Source organism: Zonotrichia leucophrys, chromosome 4A (assembly GCF_028769735.1).
Source record: "Zonotrichia leucophrys gambelii isolate GWCS_2022_RI chromosome 4A, RI_Zleu_2.0, whole genome shotgun sequence".
NCBI lineage: Eukaryota > Metazoa > Chordata > Aves > Passeriformes > Passerellidae > Zonotrichia > Zonotrichia leucophrys.
In genome coordinates this window covers 10104934-10122922 of record NC_088174.1, presented here as the reverse complement: position 1 = coordinate 10122922, position 17989 = coordinate 10104934, and the positions used below count along the sequence as shown (strand labels likewise).

Here is a 17989-nt window from a genome sequence, read left to right as displayed (position 1 = left end):
TCCCCACAATCCTCTCAATCATAAAAACACTTAAGTTTGGAAGGACTTACCATTGAGTTCAACCCTTGACCCAGCGCTGCCACGATCATCACTAATACCCTAAGTGCCACATTCACACCTCTTTTGAACACTCCCAGGGGTGGTGGCCTCACCGCTGCCCTGGCCAGCCTATTCCAATGCCTGATCAACCTTTCAGGGCAGATTTCTCAATCTATATCTCTCCTGAGGGAATCCAACTTGAGGCTCTTTCCTCTTGTTCTGTTTCTTGTTGCCTGGAGAGCAGACTGACCCCAGCTGACAACAATCTCCTTCCAGGAACAGGTACAAAGTGATTGTGTCACCCTCAAGCCTCATTTTCTCCAGGCTGAACACCCCAGCTCCCTCAGCTGTTTCTGCACAGACCCTTCCCCAGCTCTGTTGCCGTTCTCTGGACAGGCTGCAGCACCTCCGTGTTCTTCCTGCCGTGAGAGGCCCAGGGCTGGACACAGGGTTGGAGGTGTGTCCTCCCCAGCACAGGATGGGCACTGCCCTGGCTCTGCTGCCCACACTATTTGATAAAGGCCAGGATGTCCTTGGCGTTCTCAGCCACCTGGGCACAAAGTCAATGAGTGTGCCGGTGGCCTGCACAGCCACACCATCCGGCCAGCTCCGTGCTTTCTCCAGCCCTCACTGACTCCGGGGATGCTCAACATTTGATCAAAATTCCCTTTATATTGTATTAAGATCTCACCAACACGCCCACAAACGAAAACCCCGAAATATTTAAGAGACAAGTCTCTATGTTTAATAGTATTAATATTTGATAAAAACTGAGATTTTAATGGCATTTGGACCAGGGACAAACAGCTCAGAAGAAAGGTGTAAACTTGGCTGAACGCAGGAAGGCAAACCCAGAGCTCCTGGAAACCACTGGAGAAGGGCAGCACATCTGTGCCTTCACAGCAGGCACCACAGTCCACAACCAGCCCTTGGCATCCAAAACAGGGCAGGGACAGAGGGACAGGAACCATCCCCACCCTGAAAACTAGAACCCAATTTTCCTAATCCAGAGAAGTAATAAAGTGACCACACAGAGAATGATTTACGACCCATTGAGAAAACTATTGTTTATTTAGAAAAAAGGTTACACTGGTAGAATTTAGCAGATAAAAAAATTCTTTTTTTTTCCTTTTTTAAAAATGTCATTGTGAAATTTTCAGACTAAAGTTCAGCAATACAAAGCTCCTGTAGCTGTAACTGAAACTTAATTTATTTCAGTTTTGAAGAGAGCATTTCCAATCAATCTAAAAACAACATGACAAACAAAAGGTGTGACAAGGGACAACTGAGCACAGGTTTAGGTTGGGATGGGACAGGGTTCATTCATTGTTTTTTTAAACAAGTCAACGTTATACACAATATACAAATATTCCCTAAGCATTGCATGAAAACAGTGCTCCCACTTAACTTTGTTTTTTTTAGTTACCGATATTAAAAACAGGCCAAGTAATAAATAAAAACTGAGTTTAAATGAGGTAAATCCAAAAAGGTTCAATAACTGTTTATTTGTGGTTTTCAAACATCTAAAAGAATGCAATTTCAAACTGAAAGAATTACTACACTCAGGCAGTATTTTCGACAAACTAAAGTGGAACTATGTACACATGAAACCTCATTTGCACTATGGCAACTGTTTGTTTGCAGCACATTGTGCTAAAATATGGAATAGGTAACACTTTCAGCCAGGTACTGAAAATAAATGTATAAGAAACTAAGCAACAAGTTAAAAATACAGTAATGTACAACTTAACAATTAAGTCCTTAGCATGGGGAAATAAAGCAGAAAACTGAATAATTTAAGGAGATGCAGATGGGTCCTCTTCATTGACAATTTTCTGTGCAATCTATACTCTGGAAAATACATTTCTGGTCACAGCTGGATATCTTGCCATTTCAATGTCACCTGCAACAAAGGTGGACATAATTAGAATTAGATGTTTAAATGAACACTGATCTCACAACTTCACATTTTATTCCATTCACAACTCAAAGAATGAGGGGGAAATAAAATAAAATTTTTATCATTCCCTAACTCTGGCTCATTCCACAGCAAGAAGTACATTACTGTGAACACTGCCCTGTAAGTAGTGAAATGCTAATTTAAACATACAAATAGCAAACAAGTAGTCACTTGTGAGGGTAGAAACTCCTTTAGAAGTGCAACCCCCTCAAAATCTTACTATCTCTAAATTAGGCAAGAAATAAATGCAGCCAATCAGACATTGTACATTAGGGAGAATGGTATCAAAGATTTAACAGGAGCACAGGATGAGATTCCACAACTGTGCTGCTACACAAAGCACTTCTTCATCCTTCACTATGCACACAGTGGGGTGCTGTCAGTGCTCCAGGCCAGAAGCTCCAACCATTGCACAGCTGGATGTGAATTCCACAGTACAACTGACATTTACCTGAGCACTTGCTATTTACACTCAGCAGATCATAGTTGTGCTTTTTTAACTAATGACTTCATATCCTTAAATCCTCACTCTATATTGAATTGCTAGTCAAGACAAAAGTTCATATTTTATTATTAAAGAAGCTGCAAGTGCTCAGTGGTGAACTTCATTTACCAAGACTGCCTTTTTCCTTCTGTTCCAAAGTAACATTTAAAAGAAGAGGGAAAAAGCTGGGATTCCTCCACAGTGATCAGACAGTAACAGCTATGAAGGACAAAGAGCCAAGAAAATTCCAGCAAATTCTTTCCAAAGAATGTTCATAATTTTAAGTTTAGAAAATATTCACAGAACTATCTTTCATTATTTCAATGGCTCAATGTAGAAGAGAAAAAATGCCTACCCTCATAACCATAAAACAAATTTTAAGTGCCCACATAACTCCACAGGTCTGAAAAAAGCCCCAACCATTCAGAGCCCCACCAACTACAAAGAACAATTGATTTTTCCAGAAGATCCAGTCTGAATAAGGATTACTAAAAATACTCCAAAGTTTCTTTTCTTTCTTCAAATAGTCCATGTTTCCATGCCAGAGTTTTCCTTTATCCTGCTCCTCAGATCAGACCAGATAAAAGATTATGCAGGGACAATGAGCTGACCAACTGCACCATGCAGCATTGTGGTTTAAAAGCTACTGCTTTTGTTGAAGTAAGATGAAGATACAAAACTTGAGTTTGCTACAGATTAGGCAAAATTTTGCCAGTAACACATAGATTATCAGGGCTGATGATTATCGGAATTACATAAATCCACCTCTGCTTTTGTATGGTAACTTTTCTTGGAAAAAGCAACAAAGATGCAATTCCACCAACCACTGCTGACACACCACATCCTCTGCCTCTTCTTTTTCCCAAAAAAAAAAAAAATCTGAGTATCTGTATCATCTCTGTGATGATGACAGGGAAATATTTTTCTCCTCAAGCAGTAATAAAAATTTAAAATACTAATAATATTTTTAAAATATAAATAATATTATTATTTTAAAAACCCAAGCCAAAACCACCCATACCCACAAAAACCCCCAAACATGAAACACCATCAATTAAAAAAAAAAAAAAATCCCCACAACACAACCAAAACACCACCCAACCATCCTGGCTGATTTTAAGCTGTTTTGTCTGTATATCCATTACCAGTCAACTGGGCCCATGGGAGATACCAAATCAAAGAAATTAAATAACAAACATTTTTACCTTTCTTGAAAGAATCTTCATTATCTATGTTTGTCTGATGATTTATGAGTAAATTCATTGTTAAGGAAAAAAAAATATGTATTGTGCTACATATAATAAAAGGAAGCTCATTTGCAAAAATTTTCTGAAATATCAATGTTTAAAAGGATATTGTTTCTTTTCTTCTTTCCCCCCAGTACTGTCTCGCTTTTCTTTCTTCTCTGCTTTTTCTTTATCATGTCTTGATTCCTTTAAAAATACACATATGGGAAATAGCTTATTATGGTACCCATTGTACAGGACATTTAGGAAGACTGTAACATTTAACATTATAACTGAACACAGCTAAAAAAAAAAATCATCACTCAAAATGACAGTACTCAGCTTCTGTGATTTTTGAGATGATTTTATCTTTCTTATCCAGCTCCCTGGTTAGTGCCAGCAGCAAAGCTGCAAGAGGGAACCACAGTTTGGTGAATACAAATAACTGCAACACACCTGCTTTTACCAAAAGAAGCTGTGCTGACACATGCATGTGGAAATCTGAATTACAGCCTAGTTTATATGTAAGTTAAGAGGAGTCTGCAAATATTTTAAATTATTCAGAACCTGTAAGTTCTGAATCTTCCTGGCTACTGCCAAAATGAACTAGTCCTCCAAACTATCCTGCTCCTGCTGGGAGCGACTGCTGAGATAGTTAAAGTCACAAGATCCCAAAAGTTTCAAGAGCATTTTCTTACACATTCACAGCATATCTTTTAAATTTAGGCTATAAAGCAGCAATAAGTTTTAGGGAAAAAATATCCGCATGCTCTGTCAGCAACAACAAATAAACAAGAGAAGAATTTATTTTACCTTTTTGCTACCAGAGGAGCTCTTCTCCATCTTTTCTGCCTTGATTGAATCACCTTTCTCTTTTCCTGAAGATTTTGATTTGTTTTTCTCCTTCTCTTTTTCATTTAAGCGAGGGGAATCAGAAGGACTTTCACTTTTGCTATGTTTTGAAGAACCAGCTAAAAAACAGAACACAAAGTTGTAATTCCCAACAAGCAGAAGCCTGACAAACACTCACACAAAAAGTAGAACACATACTTGTGCCATTTTCCTCTTTGCGTCGTTTAGTTGAATCCTGGGGCACCTCTCGGTCACTGTTTGAATGATCCTGGCACCAAATACAATTATGCAGATGTTAGCAGACTAAAACACACTCCTGAACTAGCACCTGCTTGTATTCTTACTTTGGAGAACTAATTTTTCAATACTTAGAATGTAACTGAGCTGTTACATCTCGTGTGAAGTTTCTGGAGATCAGTTTGGAGGGAGCAGAGGTTTGAAAACATTACTGCAAACCAAGCCTTGAAAGAGTAGCAGAACAAAAAAGGCACCTCTGATACAGATCATTCTGCTCAAATGGGCTGGACAGCCAATTATTACTGCAAGGGCTTGCAACAGAAAGCTTTCCCAGGACAAACCAACTGTCTAAGCCAGTTCATTAAAAATGCCACCAACCCTTTTTCGATCTTTCCTGTCCTTTTCATCTTTCTTCTCTCTCTCTCTGGATCTCTCCCTTGACTTGTCCAAATCTTTCTTCTCCACTTCTCTCTCCTTACTCTTGGACAGTGTTGGAGTAGTGTGGTTTATGTAGTGCTGTTAAATTAAGGCAACATCACCAAATATTAATATGTATTCCTAGACATGTAAACAAAAAGAAATCTTATTCTAACATATCAGACCTAGCTCAAATATTAAACATAAATACTTTATTAACAAAACAAAGAGTGACTGAAGACATGTTCAAACTCATAATCTATAATTTAACCTACAGCTTATTTACTCAATTTAAGAATATTTCCTCTTAATTGAAACATTTATATTAAATACACACAACTCTGTTCACCAGGACTGTTGGATGCAAGAACACAAATCTGACACAGGGCAAAAGAAACAGGATATGGAGGTTACTGGACTAAGCTAACACCTGCAGTCTTGCCCAGGAGGAATGAATGGAATCAACTGCTTAAACAAGCTATAATTCATTTTTAAAGAATTATCTTATCAACAAAGTATTTAGGACAATACTTTGAATAATGTCTTTTAATCTAATTTCTAACATTCAAATGAGAAAAACAGCTAAACATAGAAAATAATTCTATGTTTAGTTTCTCTAATATGTGCTAGATTGTTATTCCACTATCTCTTCTAACCAATTCTGGTAAGCTCCATAAAACAGGCAGCACATCTGTTATTATAAATATGGATACATTACAGTAATTATACCTGTCTTTTTCAAAACAGTTATATAGTTAGATCTAAAAAATATTAAGAGCACATTTTAAATTAAAATCACTTCCCTTGGTATTTAAGTTACACCAGCACACAGATTTAAATCAGTATACTTCATTCTTTCCCCAGTTTCACAAGTTAACAATTTTATTTGGGGACAAAACATCTCTACTAAAATATGCTCTGTATTTCTTTTTAGAGAGACACCCTACTTAAAAAAACACCAATGAAAGAGGGAAGTGGAAGATTAGTTTAAAACAATCAAGATAATGCTTGAGCCAAACCAATCAGTGCTTCAACTTTCAAAATTAAGGTAATCCCATCCTTCTCCAGTTTCAGCAAATATTTAACTTACCAAAACCTGATGTTAGTGATTCTATGTTAAATGCCACACTGACAAAATTTAGGTCTCTTTCCTTTTATTTCACTGGAATTTTATTCTCCTATAACAGACTGAACCTTCACTACTTCTTGCACTAGGTATTTCTTTTTGCTTTTCGCTCACTCCTCTTTTCTTATTCAATTTCTTACAATGCCATTCCACAGGTAAATTTATTCCTGCTCTCTTCTTTGCTGACAATGACATGTAAATGTGTTTTCTCTAAACAGCCCCATTCAGTTGTCTCTAGAGCTGCTTTCCAGAGGGGAAAACAGAACCTCATGGCTCTGCTTTCTCCTATTCCATTTCTTGTGTTCTCATGGCTGTTCATGACAGATTCCACTGCTCCTCTACCATTCCAATGCAGAGTTTTGGAAAACTACATCCATCCTCCCCCACCTCCTTTACCAGAAAGGCTTTATCAACTTGCTGCCAGCTGATGACACATCAGATTTTGGGTGCTTTGGTGTGGTTTGTAACTTGGACAAATGCCAAAGCAAGAAAAAAACAAACAAACCCTAACTCAAGTCTGGCACCATTTATTTTATAACCTGCAGTGTAAACCAGTATTTCCATTGTCTGGTTCCAGAAACTGAGCAAAGTCAGAATAAAGAAAGCCTGTAAGCAGACAAGAGCACTAGACTTTTAACTTTTAGTGGAAACTGAACTCATAAATCTTACAGGCATCTGAACATGCCATCCCTTCCCCAAATAAGTACATGGAAGTAAAGAACATTTAACTTGTCTTACACCATGTACAGGGAACATTGGCATGAACTGCTTTAAGTCTGTTAGAACAGTACTGAAGAGTGAAGATTAGTTCATTAAGTGAGAAAGATTAGAAAAGAACATTGAGAACAGGAAGGAATGGGTTGGACAACACCCAGTTTCCCAAACACTTAAAGAATAAATCCATTAAAAGGTCACACAACTGCAATACACTTCCAGCTAAGTCTACACAAACACATTACAGTTAATTCTAAAACATAACTTTTCAAATTAACTAGAAAAATAAAGCTGTTTGCTGTTAATTTGATTACAAACAGTTCCACTGCCTGCTTAATTAAATCAATGTGCTAATAAGTAAAATAAATACTTTTATTTAAAACTTTAGCTTAAGGAATGAAAACATAAGCAAAATTTCAATTAACCAACTGAATCTTGACTCATGCAGTAAGGAAGGGAAAAGTGAGGTTTAACAGATTTTCATACACCACCCTTCAGGCAGAGGCAAGCTCAAGACAAATACTATACTTTTCTAATTGAAAAGAATTACATATACAAGATATGTTGATGATTTATAGATGTATCTAGATTCAATCTACAGACATTGTAGTTTCATCAATGGTAAGACTAAAGGATGTTTCCCATATACACTACCCCCATAATCAGATACAGTTGGTATTGGAAAGATTCAATTAAAAAATCCACCTGCAAGTGTCCATTAAAGGATCACAGTTATTTTGATTTAAAATGTACAAAGTGTTCTGAACCCTTTGTACAAAGATAAATGCAACTAAAACAACAGTGTAAATACAGAACATGGAAATCTATAGCACATTTTTAAATTAGGTGCATATAAGTAATCCTAGGTAAACCCAAAAAGTATCCAAAAAGTCCAAATGGTCAGCATTTTCCCAGGGATAAACCTTTGTGCAGTTTAGTTACACACTGGTTCTGGTTATGTAACCAAAGACTTTAACAGCCACTTGAGAAGATTTGTCACATCCCCTGATGTATCAGCAGGTGTGCAGTGCCTGTGACTGTTACTGTACCACAGTTACAACGTGCTTGAGTTCTAAAAAGAGTAACAAAATATTTACAGAATCTGTCTAAAATACAATATTCCCAGTGCTAGTAGGCCACACCCAGAACATCCTGCTCAGTTTAGGTCCCTGCTGTACAAGGAGGATTTGGACAGGCTGGAGGAGGGCCAGAAGGGTCACAGAGGCTGATCCAAGGCTTGGGAAGCCTGACCTGAGAGGGAAGGCAGGGTGAACAGGGCTTGCTCAGCCATGAGAAGGTTTAGGGGAGACCTCAGCACCACATGCCAGTATTTAAAGGGTGGCTACCAAGGGAGATACCCTTTTAACATGGAAAAATAATGGGAAATGGATACAAGTTACTCCTGGGAAGATTCCAGCTGGACACAAGAGGGAAACACTTCACACCAAGAGCAATCAGCCACTGGAGTATCTCCTCAGGGAAGGGATGGATTCCCCAACACTGGACACTTGTATGATGTGGCTACACAGGCTGCTGGGCCAGCCTGCCTATACCACATTTTTGCTAAAAAGCCTGGACTAGCTGATTCTTGAAGTCTCTTCCAATCTGGGATTCTGATTCTATGAACTCTTGAGAGCATTCTGTAGTATCCCTTCTCCTAAGGTAATGAAACTGAAGTGAATTTACAGGAAGCAAATACATAAAGATGATAATTCAGGAGACTGTCTCTGATGCTTAGAAACAATACTGTAGTACTAGAACATGAATACAGTTTTAAGGGGAAAGAGTATCAATATTCCAGAGGCATGTCAAATATTCTTTAACTAACTGCTGTTCTTTAATGGGTATATTCAAAACCCCTCAAACAATTCTAAGAACTATTTTAGCTATTCTGTTAGCTCTTCAGCCAAACAAATGGCTTAATCATAAGGACATTTCTGTGTATGCAAAAGTTTTAGAGAGGAATAGAAGAGACACTGATAGACATCTCTTCAAAATATTGACAGAAAGGTAAATTCAGGGGATTTTTGTTATGTTGCTACTACATTATCAATTGTCTCTCCTGTACAGAGGATTTACACAACAGGGCAAAAAAACTCCATCCCTCCATAACTATGCTAGTATTGGAATGGAATTTGAATTTCTGATGGGAGTTTGCCACAAGAGCAAAAGATAACTTCTCTCTGCAACAAAACATGAAAATAAACTTGGCTGGTTTCTAAAAGATTCAAACCTTTGCTGAAGATTCCTTGAGTTCGTTGAGGTTGTCCTGTAGAAAATGAACGGAGATGACACGTGAGCTGGAATAGTTTTCAGAAACCAGAGGGACTTTGGGAAGCACGGCCGTGCCCTTGAAACAAAAAACAGCTACTCCTTCTGGAATAAATCTTATGTTAATACCATACTTCAAATAAAGCTAGAAACTGAAATACTTTTTAAAAAGAAAGTGGGGGGGGAAAGACAGTCCTTATCTATTCTCTAGACTTTGCTATTAAATAAACTACAAAATAAGTCTACATCTAATTCTTCCTAAAATAGTGAAAACACACTCTCCTGGCTAGACAAAAATACAAAGAAAAAGTAGTCAACTCTAAATTTAGCTGAACAAGAGGTGAAACAGGTTTAAAATACTTGTAAACCTGTATCTTCTCCACTTTCAGTTAAATGTGGTAGAAGTCACTCTAGAATGACCTTATGCTGCTATTTATAAAAAATGTCATCACTGAGTAGTTATCACTGTCACCTGTTTCTCAAAACTAGTAAAAGCTATTTGAATTCTCCAAAATTAAGTTAAATATTTCAAGTAAATCTTACATAGAAAAAGATGTACTTTGAAAAAAAAAAAAAGAAAAAAGAGAAGAGCTTGTTCTAAAGTTGGTAAGATGGTGAAGTTTAAAGACCCACATAATCCATCACAGTGCTCTCGATGAAGTATTGGTAACTTACAGTTTTAAATGTTCAACGTACTGCAAATTCAAAGATTCCATGAACATAGATGGTTTAGAAATAATAAAATATGGAGCAAGGAATGGCTACCCTGAGTCTTCAAGTAGGCTACGCCCATGGTTTTGTGCTGCGCTTGAGTGCTTGGGGTTTCTCTTTGCTGGGTAGGAGGCTTGGTGGCCACATCTGGTTTTATCGTAACGCAGGGCTCAACATGGTGGGAACCCATTGGAAATAAACAAACCTCGAAGGGAAGGTACAACAGAAGCTGCATGCGCACTGAATACACACAACTACAGGAGAACTGATCACCAAGGAGACTTTAAAATGGAACTCCTTTCAAGACTCCTCCTTAGAAGGCACATATCGGTATGATGCTCATCAAGAAGCCTGATGAATTCAGAGGTATCGTACATCCCGTATCATCCAGGAATCTTCAGTGCTATAGATTCTTCAAAGAAGTGCAGAAAAATATGCTCCACTCTGTTGCAAAGACTCGTTTGCTTGTAGCTACCATTGCACTCCAAAAAAACTGACTGCTTAAAGCAATGAGGCACTTCTGTGTAAAAATTCTCTTGAAATTTCCAAACACTATTTTACAAAATTTGTGCTAGGTCCTTGAAGCATTATTTTGGTTAATTAAAAAATATTTTTATAGAAAAAAAGACAGTCCGCCAATAAAGAAAAGGAATGCATTTTCTAATGCAACATAAAACCTCCAGTGGTTCCAGTGTATACTTGGCACAAAACTTGAAGAAGTCGAATACTGGCATCCCAAACTCGTGAGCCTAACATGGGTGCTGCCTTCCTCAGGCTATACTAACCTTTACTGTTGAGGAATGTGACGGAGAAGAATGTGTATCAACTTTGCGGCGTTTTTGTTCTGAGGAAAGAACAGAACAATGGCATTATTAAAACAGTTCAAAGAGTCTGAGAATCAAATAATATAACTTTCTGAAGTACCAACATAATTACAGCTAGATTTCTTACCACTATGAGAATTTTGTTTTCCTTAAGCTATCTAGAGTTAGCAGCACACATTGACCATCTTTATGAAAGTTTGCAGCAGAAGTGTAATGTGAACAAACTGCTGCAAAATTATGCTCACTCCAAACTTCCATTTTATAGAAGTCAGCACGTGAATTTCAGAATTTCTATGAAGACTCTGAACAGGTGAACCCTAAGAAAAGCATTACAGTCTTCCCTTATGGTGTTTGCCTCATGCAGAACAAATATAAAATTTAACATCAACCTCAAATAATAACTTAAGGATTTGCTCACTCTTAATATAAGAGGAGACCGATAAAGCTTTCTACATCCTTCTTAAGGATGCAAAGGTCTATCTTTCACTTTCCTTATTTTCTTCCAATTCAAAGGTTGTCATGAAGCTCTCAAAGTACACACAAAGTTTTTGCATTACACTTTTGCAAAACTTGCATGGTCAAAGTTATATCAATATATTTTAATAGAAGAACATTTAGACTTGCATTTAAAAAATGGCAAGCTTTGTGAGAATAAGCATTCACTGGAAATATGCGAAGTTCACACATTCCCATAGTTTGCTTTTTGGAGATACTCTGACCACCTCCCTTAGCTATTGACTGTATTGAAATGTCAGTGCCAAAATCTTACTTATTATGTAACGATTCTCTCTCATCTTCTCCAGCATTTTTTGCCATTCAGTGATTTTCAAGTGACATATTCTATTTTCCTAGACAAGAACAGAAACTAAATATTCAAGCTTACCCCTTTCAGATTCTGATGTTTCTGATCGGGGAACAGGTGACTTCAAGGACCCAGCTACTGGCACCTTTTCTCCTCCTTTAGCATTTTCCTTGGATTTCATTTCCTTTGCTAGATCTCTTTCTCTGGATGGCTCCTTTTCTCTCTCCTTTTCTGCAGTTGACTTTGACTCAATGATGGTTACAACCGTCTTGGACTTTTCTTCTTTTGAAGCTTTTTCTTCTTTCTTCACCTTTTCCTTCTCTTTGTCAGATTTTGGTGTTTTCTCCTTGATCTCTCTTGCTTTCTCCTCTTTGTTTGCCCGTTCTTCCTTCGGTTTATCTTTCCCATCTTTCCCAAGTGCCTTCATCTCCGGAGTGGCAGCTGGAGTCTTGTCTTTCTTTTCTTTATCTTTTTCCTTCCCGCTTTTTTCTTTATCATCTTTCTCTTTAATAATTTTGCTGCATCAAAAATAAAATGGCCAATTAGCATAGATACAAAACAGAGCTCTAGCTTTATCACAGAAGTTTTACTTCTGAATGTTTGACAGAATTTTCTGGAGCAGACACTAAGATGTACAGTTCTTTATCAGAACAGCAACAAGGAAATGTTCTCATTTATCTTTTGTAGCTAAAATGAAATGTATTTATCAATAAAACTGCATATTTTGAAAGAAATAATGTAATTTTTTAAACTTTAAAGAAATGGGAACTATTTACACAGAACCCAGAAGTAAAATGAAAAGGCAAGTCATTTCCAAGTGTATTTCTGTGGCTTGGAAGGAAGAAAATAGAGAATGTGACAGAATAGTTTTTCTCACCTATTAGATGCACTGTTTCCATTGCTTGTTGTCACCTTCGGTGTAGCGTTGACAGTTTTATTAATAACTTTCACCACACCCTGAGACTTCTCCTTTAGTTTATCTGCTTAAAAAAAGAAAGAACAGCTCTATTTCAACAAATTAATCTATAACCTACTGGTAAAAATACAACAAGTAGCTGAGCATATTCATGTCAGGTCATGTGTAGCTAACAGCTAAAACAGGCAGCAGATCCTCTCCCCCAAAACCAAGTAAAAATAAAGAACACACACCGATACCATTTAACATCCCATTTGTATTTTTTTTCTTTTTAGCTTAATGAGGCAAATTTTGAGAGAAGCCTGTAATGTCAGAAAAATTCTATTAAAAAATAAATATATAATAATCATAGTTGTGTTTACCAGTCTCCTCAGTAGTGCCCTCTTCCAGTCTAACTGTATTTATTGTGAGAGACGTAGGCATCCCAGCACCACCTGGCCCATTTTGTACTGTTGCAGGTACAGCATTCCTGGCAGGTGGGTCTTTGTGGTGAAATTCATTTTCAGGTATCATGAAAGGCTTCCTACTTTTCAACTGTCCAGAATAGCTGCAAGTCGCACAGATTGTTAAATATGCACAAACACAAAGCAAAACATGGGTTGAATCTTAAATGTGGATCTAATCTAACAGTTCATCTGTTATTTATTTCACAGTTTTTCCTAACTGATACGCAGTTTCTTCCCCCTATACTGATGAGCTCAAAAGAAAAAGAAAAACAAACAAACCCACTAGACACAGAAGCAGCCCTACCTCCACACCCTCTTCCTCAGCACCACACACACACACCGCTGGCCAAACACACAGAACAAACTGACTGCTGACAAAACTTCAAACTGTCAGGGCAGCCTGAACTGCCCCTCAGGCACACAAGGATGATTCCACATTCACCACTGGAAGATGTAACATGTAACTAAGCATTTTAGAATCATATGCACTTTCAATATCTAAACAGTCTTGCAGCAATAGCCCTTGGCTTTCTTCCTGTTACTATCCCTCCTATCTCCTTGCTGCTATATTATTTCTCTAAAATTAAGCTATGCTCTTGTGAGTAGAAATCTTTACTATTTTAAGGGTTTTCCTAGAGTCTTGCAAAGGAAATTAGTGATCATCCAGCACAAAATGAATGTTTTCATTCACACTGCCAGCACCGAGATGCAGGATAGCGAAATCTTCTGTGATAAGGTAAAAATCAAATGTTAGGACTGTAACAGTTCCGAGTCTTTAGATGCCTTTCATGATCCACTTTTAACCACTTTCTTAAATAAGTTGTTGTTACCCCATAGCCAATGCATATAGATCAGGTCTCTTCTCTTTCTCTTCCTGACATATCTTGTGTACTCTTCTTTCCAAGGCTTGACCCAGGTTCAGCACTTTTGGATACCATGGAAGGATTTTGGTCAGCACAATCAGGATGTTTCTGATATGTGTATATTCACCTGTTTCCAGACAGTGCACAGAAGCCTAAAACATAAATTACATCTAATGAAGTTGGGTTTGTTTTTAAAGCATTCAAAAAACATAAGGTTTTTGGCATCTCTATTTACCTTAGTTAATTTATAGTGCCATTTGTGTACCACGTGTCTAAAATTCTCATAATCCAGTTGATCAGCCTTGTTTCCACCATCAAACCCAGTTGCTCGTAATATAGTCAGGAAACCTGGATAGTTGCCACATTCCTACATCCACATCAACAAATAGGAGAAAGTTATTTTTTGGGAAACAAAACCAGTAATTCTAAACCCTAAACTCTAAAGAACAAGACACCATCACACTTTAAAAGACTCTTTTCTTTTTTTAAGCTAATTTATGTTGAAATTTTAGTTGTGGGTGAGAGAAAAGATTATTCATAATTTAACTAGCTGGTGCAAGGAGTATTGGGAGAGTTTTCATATGCTCCCTAAATTATCTTCAATTATTATTCAATATTATCTTTTCTATGTGAAAATCAGAAATGGAAAGGGTTTTTTAGCAAATTATATTATTAATTAACATAGTTAAATTTTATTTATATAATATATAAGAATATATATTATAATAGAAAAACCCATTACTAGTATAATTAAATTATATTTTTAACACCATACAAAATTACTTCTACCAAAACTACATGAATTATAGTAAAATATAAGTCAATTTTATGATTATAGCATCAGAAAAATCCAATCATACTGTTTTTAAATCTAAGAGTTACACTAAATCCATTTTTACTGGGCTGAATTACACAAATTGTTAGTACATACTCTAATGAGCAAACTCATTTTATTCAATTTCTGTACCTTTTCATATATGACTCTGTCACTGTGCCACCTGGTCACAGTCTCCAGCATACAGCACAAAAACCTGCCATATCTACTGGCTTCATTTTCTGTGCAACTTGCAACTGTATATATAATATCAGAGAAAACCTGTGAACAGAGCAAAAAAACATTACTAGGACCTTACTGAATTACAAAAGCAAAAAACCCAACAAAAATTATAAATTTTTCTCATCTAAACCACCATTAAGCTGGTTTCTAAATGCAACAGAGACTGCTTCTAAAATATTGTTTGTGTCCCAAGTGCTGGTCCCACACTTAGCCCAGAATCCAAGCACACAGCTGCTGCTGCCACACTGATAGTTCAAGTGTCTTTGCTGACATAAGTGTTTTATTTTCAAATTAATAATGATTTGAGCTGGTAGAAGTAAACATCCAGCCAATCAGATGCAAAAAAGTGTTTGTTTTTTTTTTTCTTGGCCCACACAGGTCCATCAGATAGGGCTACTTGACTAGAAAGGCCCTTTTGGACACATGAAATCAGAGCAGGTGCAGTGACACAAACAATCCCACTGTCTGCAGCACCATTTCCAGGGTCAGAGGGGTCCCAAGGATGTTGCTGGTGGGGGACAAGCAGCAGAAAATTGGTTCTACAGAAGGGAACACACAGCTAAAATGAATAAACCACTGAAGCTTTAAGAAAGCTTTAATCAGAAGATCTGAAGTACAAAAGTGAACCTCTGATTGTCACAGGACCTTGTTTACCTATTTTGGCAGGGGAGACTCTAATTTGGGATGTTTGCAGTGGTAATGATGAAATTACACACACAATGGTAGCTACTTACTCGGTCATAGCAGAGAAGTGTGGAGAAATTGGGTGTTTTCTGCTGATGCACCAGTTCAACAAAGTGAGCACAGTAAACTGCATCAATTGCCGAGAAAATGCAGCGAGGAAATATACACAACTGTAAAAATTTGGTGATAGTCTCATTTTTGGTAGATTCTTCAAGAAACAAAAGTTGAGAGGGAGAAAAGGAAAGAAAAATAAAGTCAATGTTTATCATTCAACTACTCTCTTCCCAAGTTCAGTATGACAGATCCATACTCTGGTGTTTGAATTCAGACACATCCTTGGCATTGATCAGAAAAAGTCAATAGAAGTGCAACTGTTTGAGGGTGGGGATAGAATAGCAGGGTGGATGTGCCAATTTCTTATTGGCAAAATTCTTCTTTCACACAATGGGGCTAAAAACAGGTTATAGGAAAGCTTCAGTAAACTTCACCTGCTCAAATTGTGCACAGCAGAAAAGCAAACACCACCTGCCATTTCTCTAGAACACCTTTCATCTTTCTACATGGGGCTGACTTTTAGTTTGGCCTCCTTCTAAACTGAAGAATATGGTGTCTCTATAGAATCCATTAACAATCATTTTTCCAATTAATCAAACAGAGAGGAATTTAAAGAATAGCCTTCAATAAACCACCACCCCAATATACACACATTTTGTGAAAGTTTCATTCTTCCACTGAGTAAAAGACTGCACTGTATCAAGTTCTAGAGTCACCCATTTCTGTTTGGTCAACCACAGGTTGGCAAACTCAAAGCATAACACATACCCAAACTGGTCCCATGGCAACAAGGAGCATAAAAACAAGCTGAGAGGAATGTACAGCATGAAGGCAAGGTCAGAGGGAAGTACAGAACTAAAGACTGCAAGTGGATGCCTTCAAAGGAAGAACAGTCATGATCCTCACAAGGGCCACTGCTGGTTCTGCACAGGCCCCAAGTTGTAATACCCAGGGTTTTATTGCTTCAATTTTGCAATGCTTGAGGAATAAAGCTTGCTCAAGAAAGGACTGGTAAAACTTGATGTTGACTTTAACTTTAGTATCTACCCCTCAAAGACTATAACAAACATTTGATGCCTTAAAAAAAGAAAAAAAAATCTATCAAGGGAATCACAGTTCATAGGACAATCAAGTGTGTGTTGCTTCAGAAGTGTACAAAGCAAGTCAACAGCCAGTTGAAGAGGTACTCTCCAATTGCTAAAGGTACCAGGTTACTCTGCCAAAAATTAACCTGTTCTCAAAGGTACCAACACTATCGAAAGTCTGTGGACAGGAAGCCAGTCTTAAATAAATTAAATGTCAATAATTTAAAAAATAATAATAACCCCACTACTAGAGTGGATGTGCTTTTCTAGTTCCTCATGTAGTGCAATTACAGATTACTTATTTTAATGGGCAAACTGCTGAAATAGTGAGCTTGCCTCTGGATTCAATGCTGGGAAACCCCTCAGCTGAAGCCCAAGCACAAGAGCCAACAATAAGCTATTCCCAGTACCCCACATAGAGTTACGTGTGTACCTATGTAAATTATTTTCTACACACTTTTTTAGGTGTTTATTTAAGTAGAAAAATTTACCAAGTCACCTCTAGACCAAGTTTTAATCAGGCAGTAACTTTTCAACCAATAATTTCTTGTAGTTCATTTGCTACAGTACATTAAATACTTAGAGGGAACAGTGTTTCTTCATGAAACCAGTTGGATGGATCTTACATGAGTTGGACAACAAAACTTTTCCACTGGATTATGCTAGGCTTCTTGGGACAGACGAACTACTACTTCCAGTTACAAACTCAAAGTTCATCCAGAGAAGAAAACTGACCAGAGAAAAACATTTCAGATTAACCATACCAGCAGAGTTCACAAGCAACATGAAACATTACAGATGTTTTGTAGGAGAAAAGATTTGATTCTGCTTGCTGCATATGTGCTCTATGAAACATGTGCATGCTGTTTCACTGCACGGGGCTGTTAGGCTGGCACAACACTTATCCTGTCATTGGAACAGGGCTCATGCCACCACCCAAACCCTGGCATGTTCCTCCTAATCACAGGACTCAAAGTAAGTTAACTCAAACGAACCATTGAGACTTTACATGCCTATTTTTTGTCCTGTAGCAAATATATTAATTCAGCAGCATTCTAACTGCAGTTAGCAAGTACAAGCCAGCTTGCAATTACAAGTTTCCAATGAATTGGTCAATCTCTAACTTATTTTCTAAATTAGGGCAAAATTTAAAAAGTCTTGACATCACAAGAAACAAAATCTTCTCTATGAAAACCAATTACTCAGCATTTGCAAAGACAC

At 37.4% G+C, this 17989-nt stretch overlaps 1 protein-coding gene across 6 annotated transcripts in view; it reads right to left on the bottom strand.

Moving 5' to 3' along the window:
- Positions 1 to 1077: 1077 nt before the first annotated feature.
- The window catches only part of THOC2 (THO complex subunit 2), a 47883-nt gene continuing 30971 nt past the window's right edge, over positions 1078 to 17989 (bottom strand). For 2 of the 6 annotated variants that reach the window (XM_064713361.1, XM_064713363.1), the window contains 15 exons: positions 15680 to 15837; positions 14856 to 14984; positions 14124 to 14255; positions 13856 to 14040; positions 12942 to 13126; positions 12541 to 12646; positions 11745 to 12181; positions 10823 to 10881; positions 9289 to 9324; positions 5177 to 5314; positions 4760 to 4829; positions 4523 to 4680; positions 3840 to 3916; positions 3689 to 3736; positions 1078 to 1942 (listed from right to left, as the gene is read on the bottom strand). In XM_064713361.1, the coding sequence (XP_064569431.1) occupies positions 3709 to 3736; positions 3840 to 3916; positions 4523 to 4680; positions 4760 to 4829; positions 5177 to 5314; positions 9289 to 9324; positions 10823 to 10881; positions 11745 to 12181; positions 12541 to 12646; positions 12942 to 13126; positions 13856 to 14040; positions 14124 to 14255; positions 14856 to 14984; positions 15680 to 15837 (1898 nt within the window). In that variant the 3' untranslated portion in view covers positions 1078 to 1942; positions 3689 to 3708. Of the gene's footprint in view, positions 1943 to 3688; positions 3737 to 3839; positions 3917 to 4522; positions 4681 to 4759; positions 4830 to 5176; positions 5315 to 9288; positions 9325 to 10001; positions 10882 to 11744; positions 12182 to 12540; positions 12647 to 12941; positions 13127 to 13855; positions 14041 to 14123; positions 14256 to 14855; positions 14985 to 15679; positions 15838 to 17989 lie in introns of those variants that run through there. The other 4 variants (XM_064713362.1, XM_064713364.1, XR_010440367.1 and 1 more) reach the window with 3 other exon arrangements.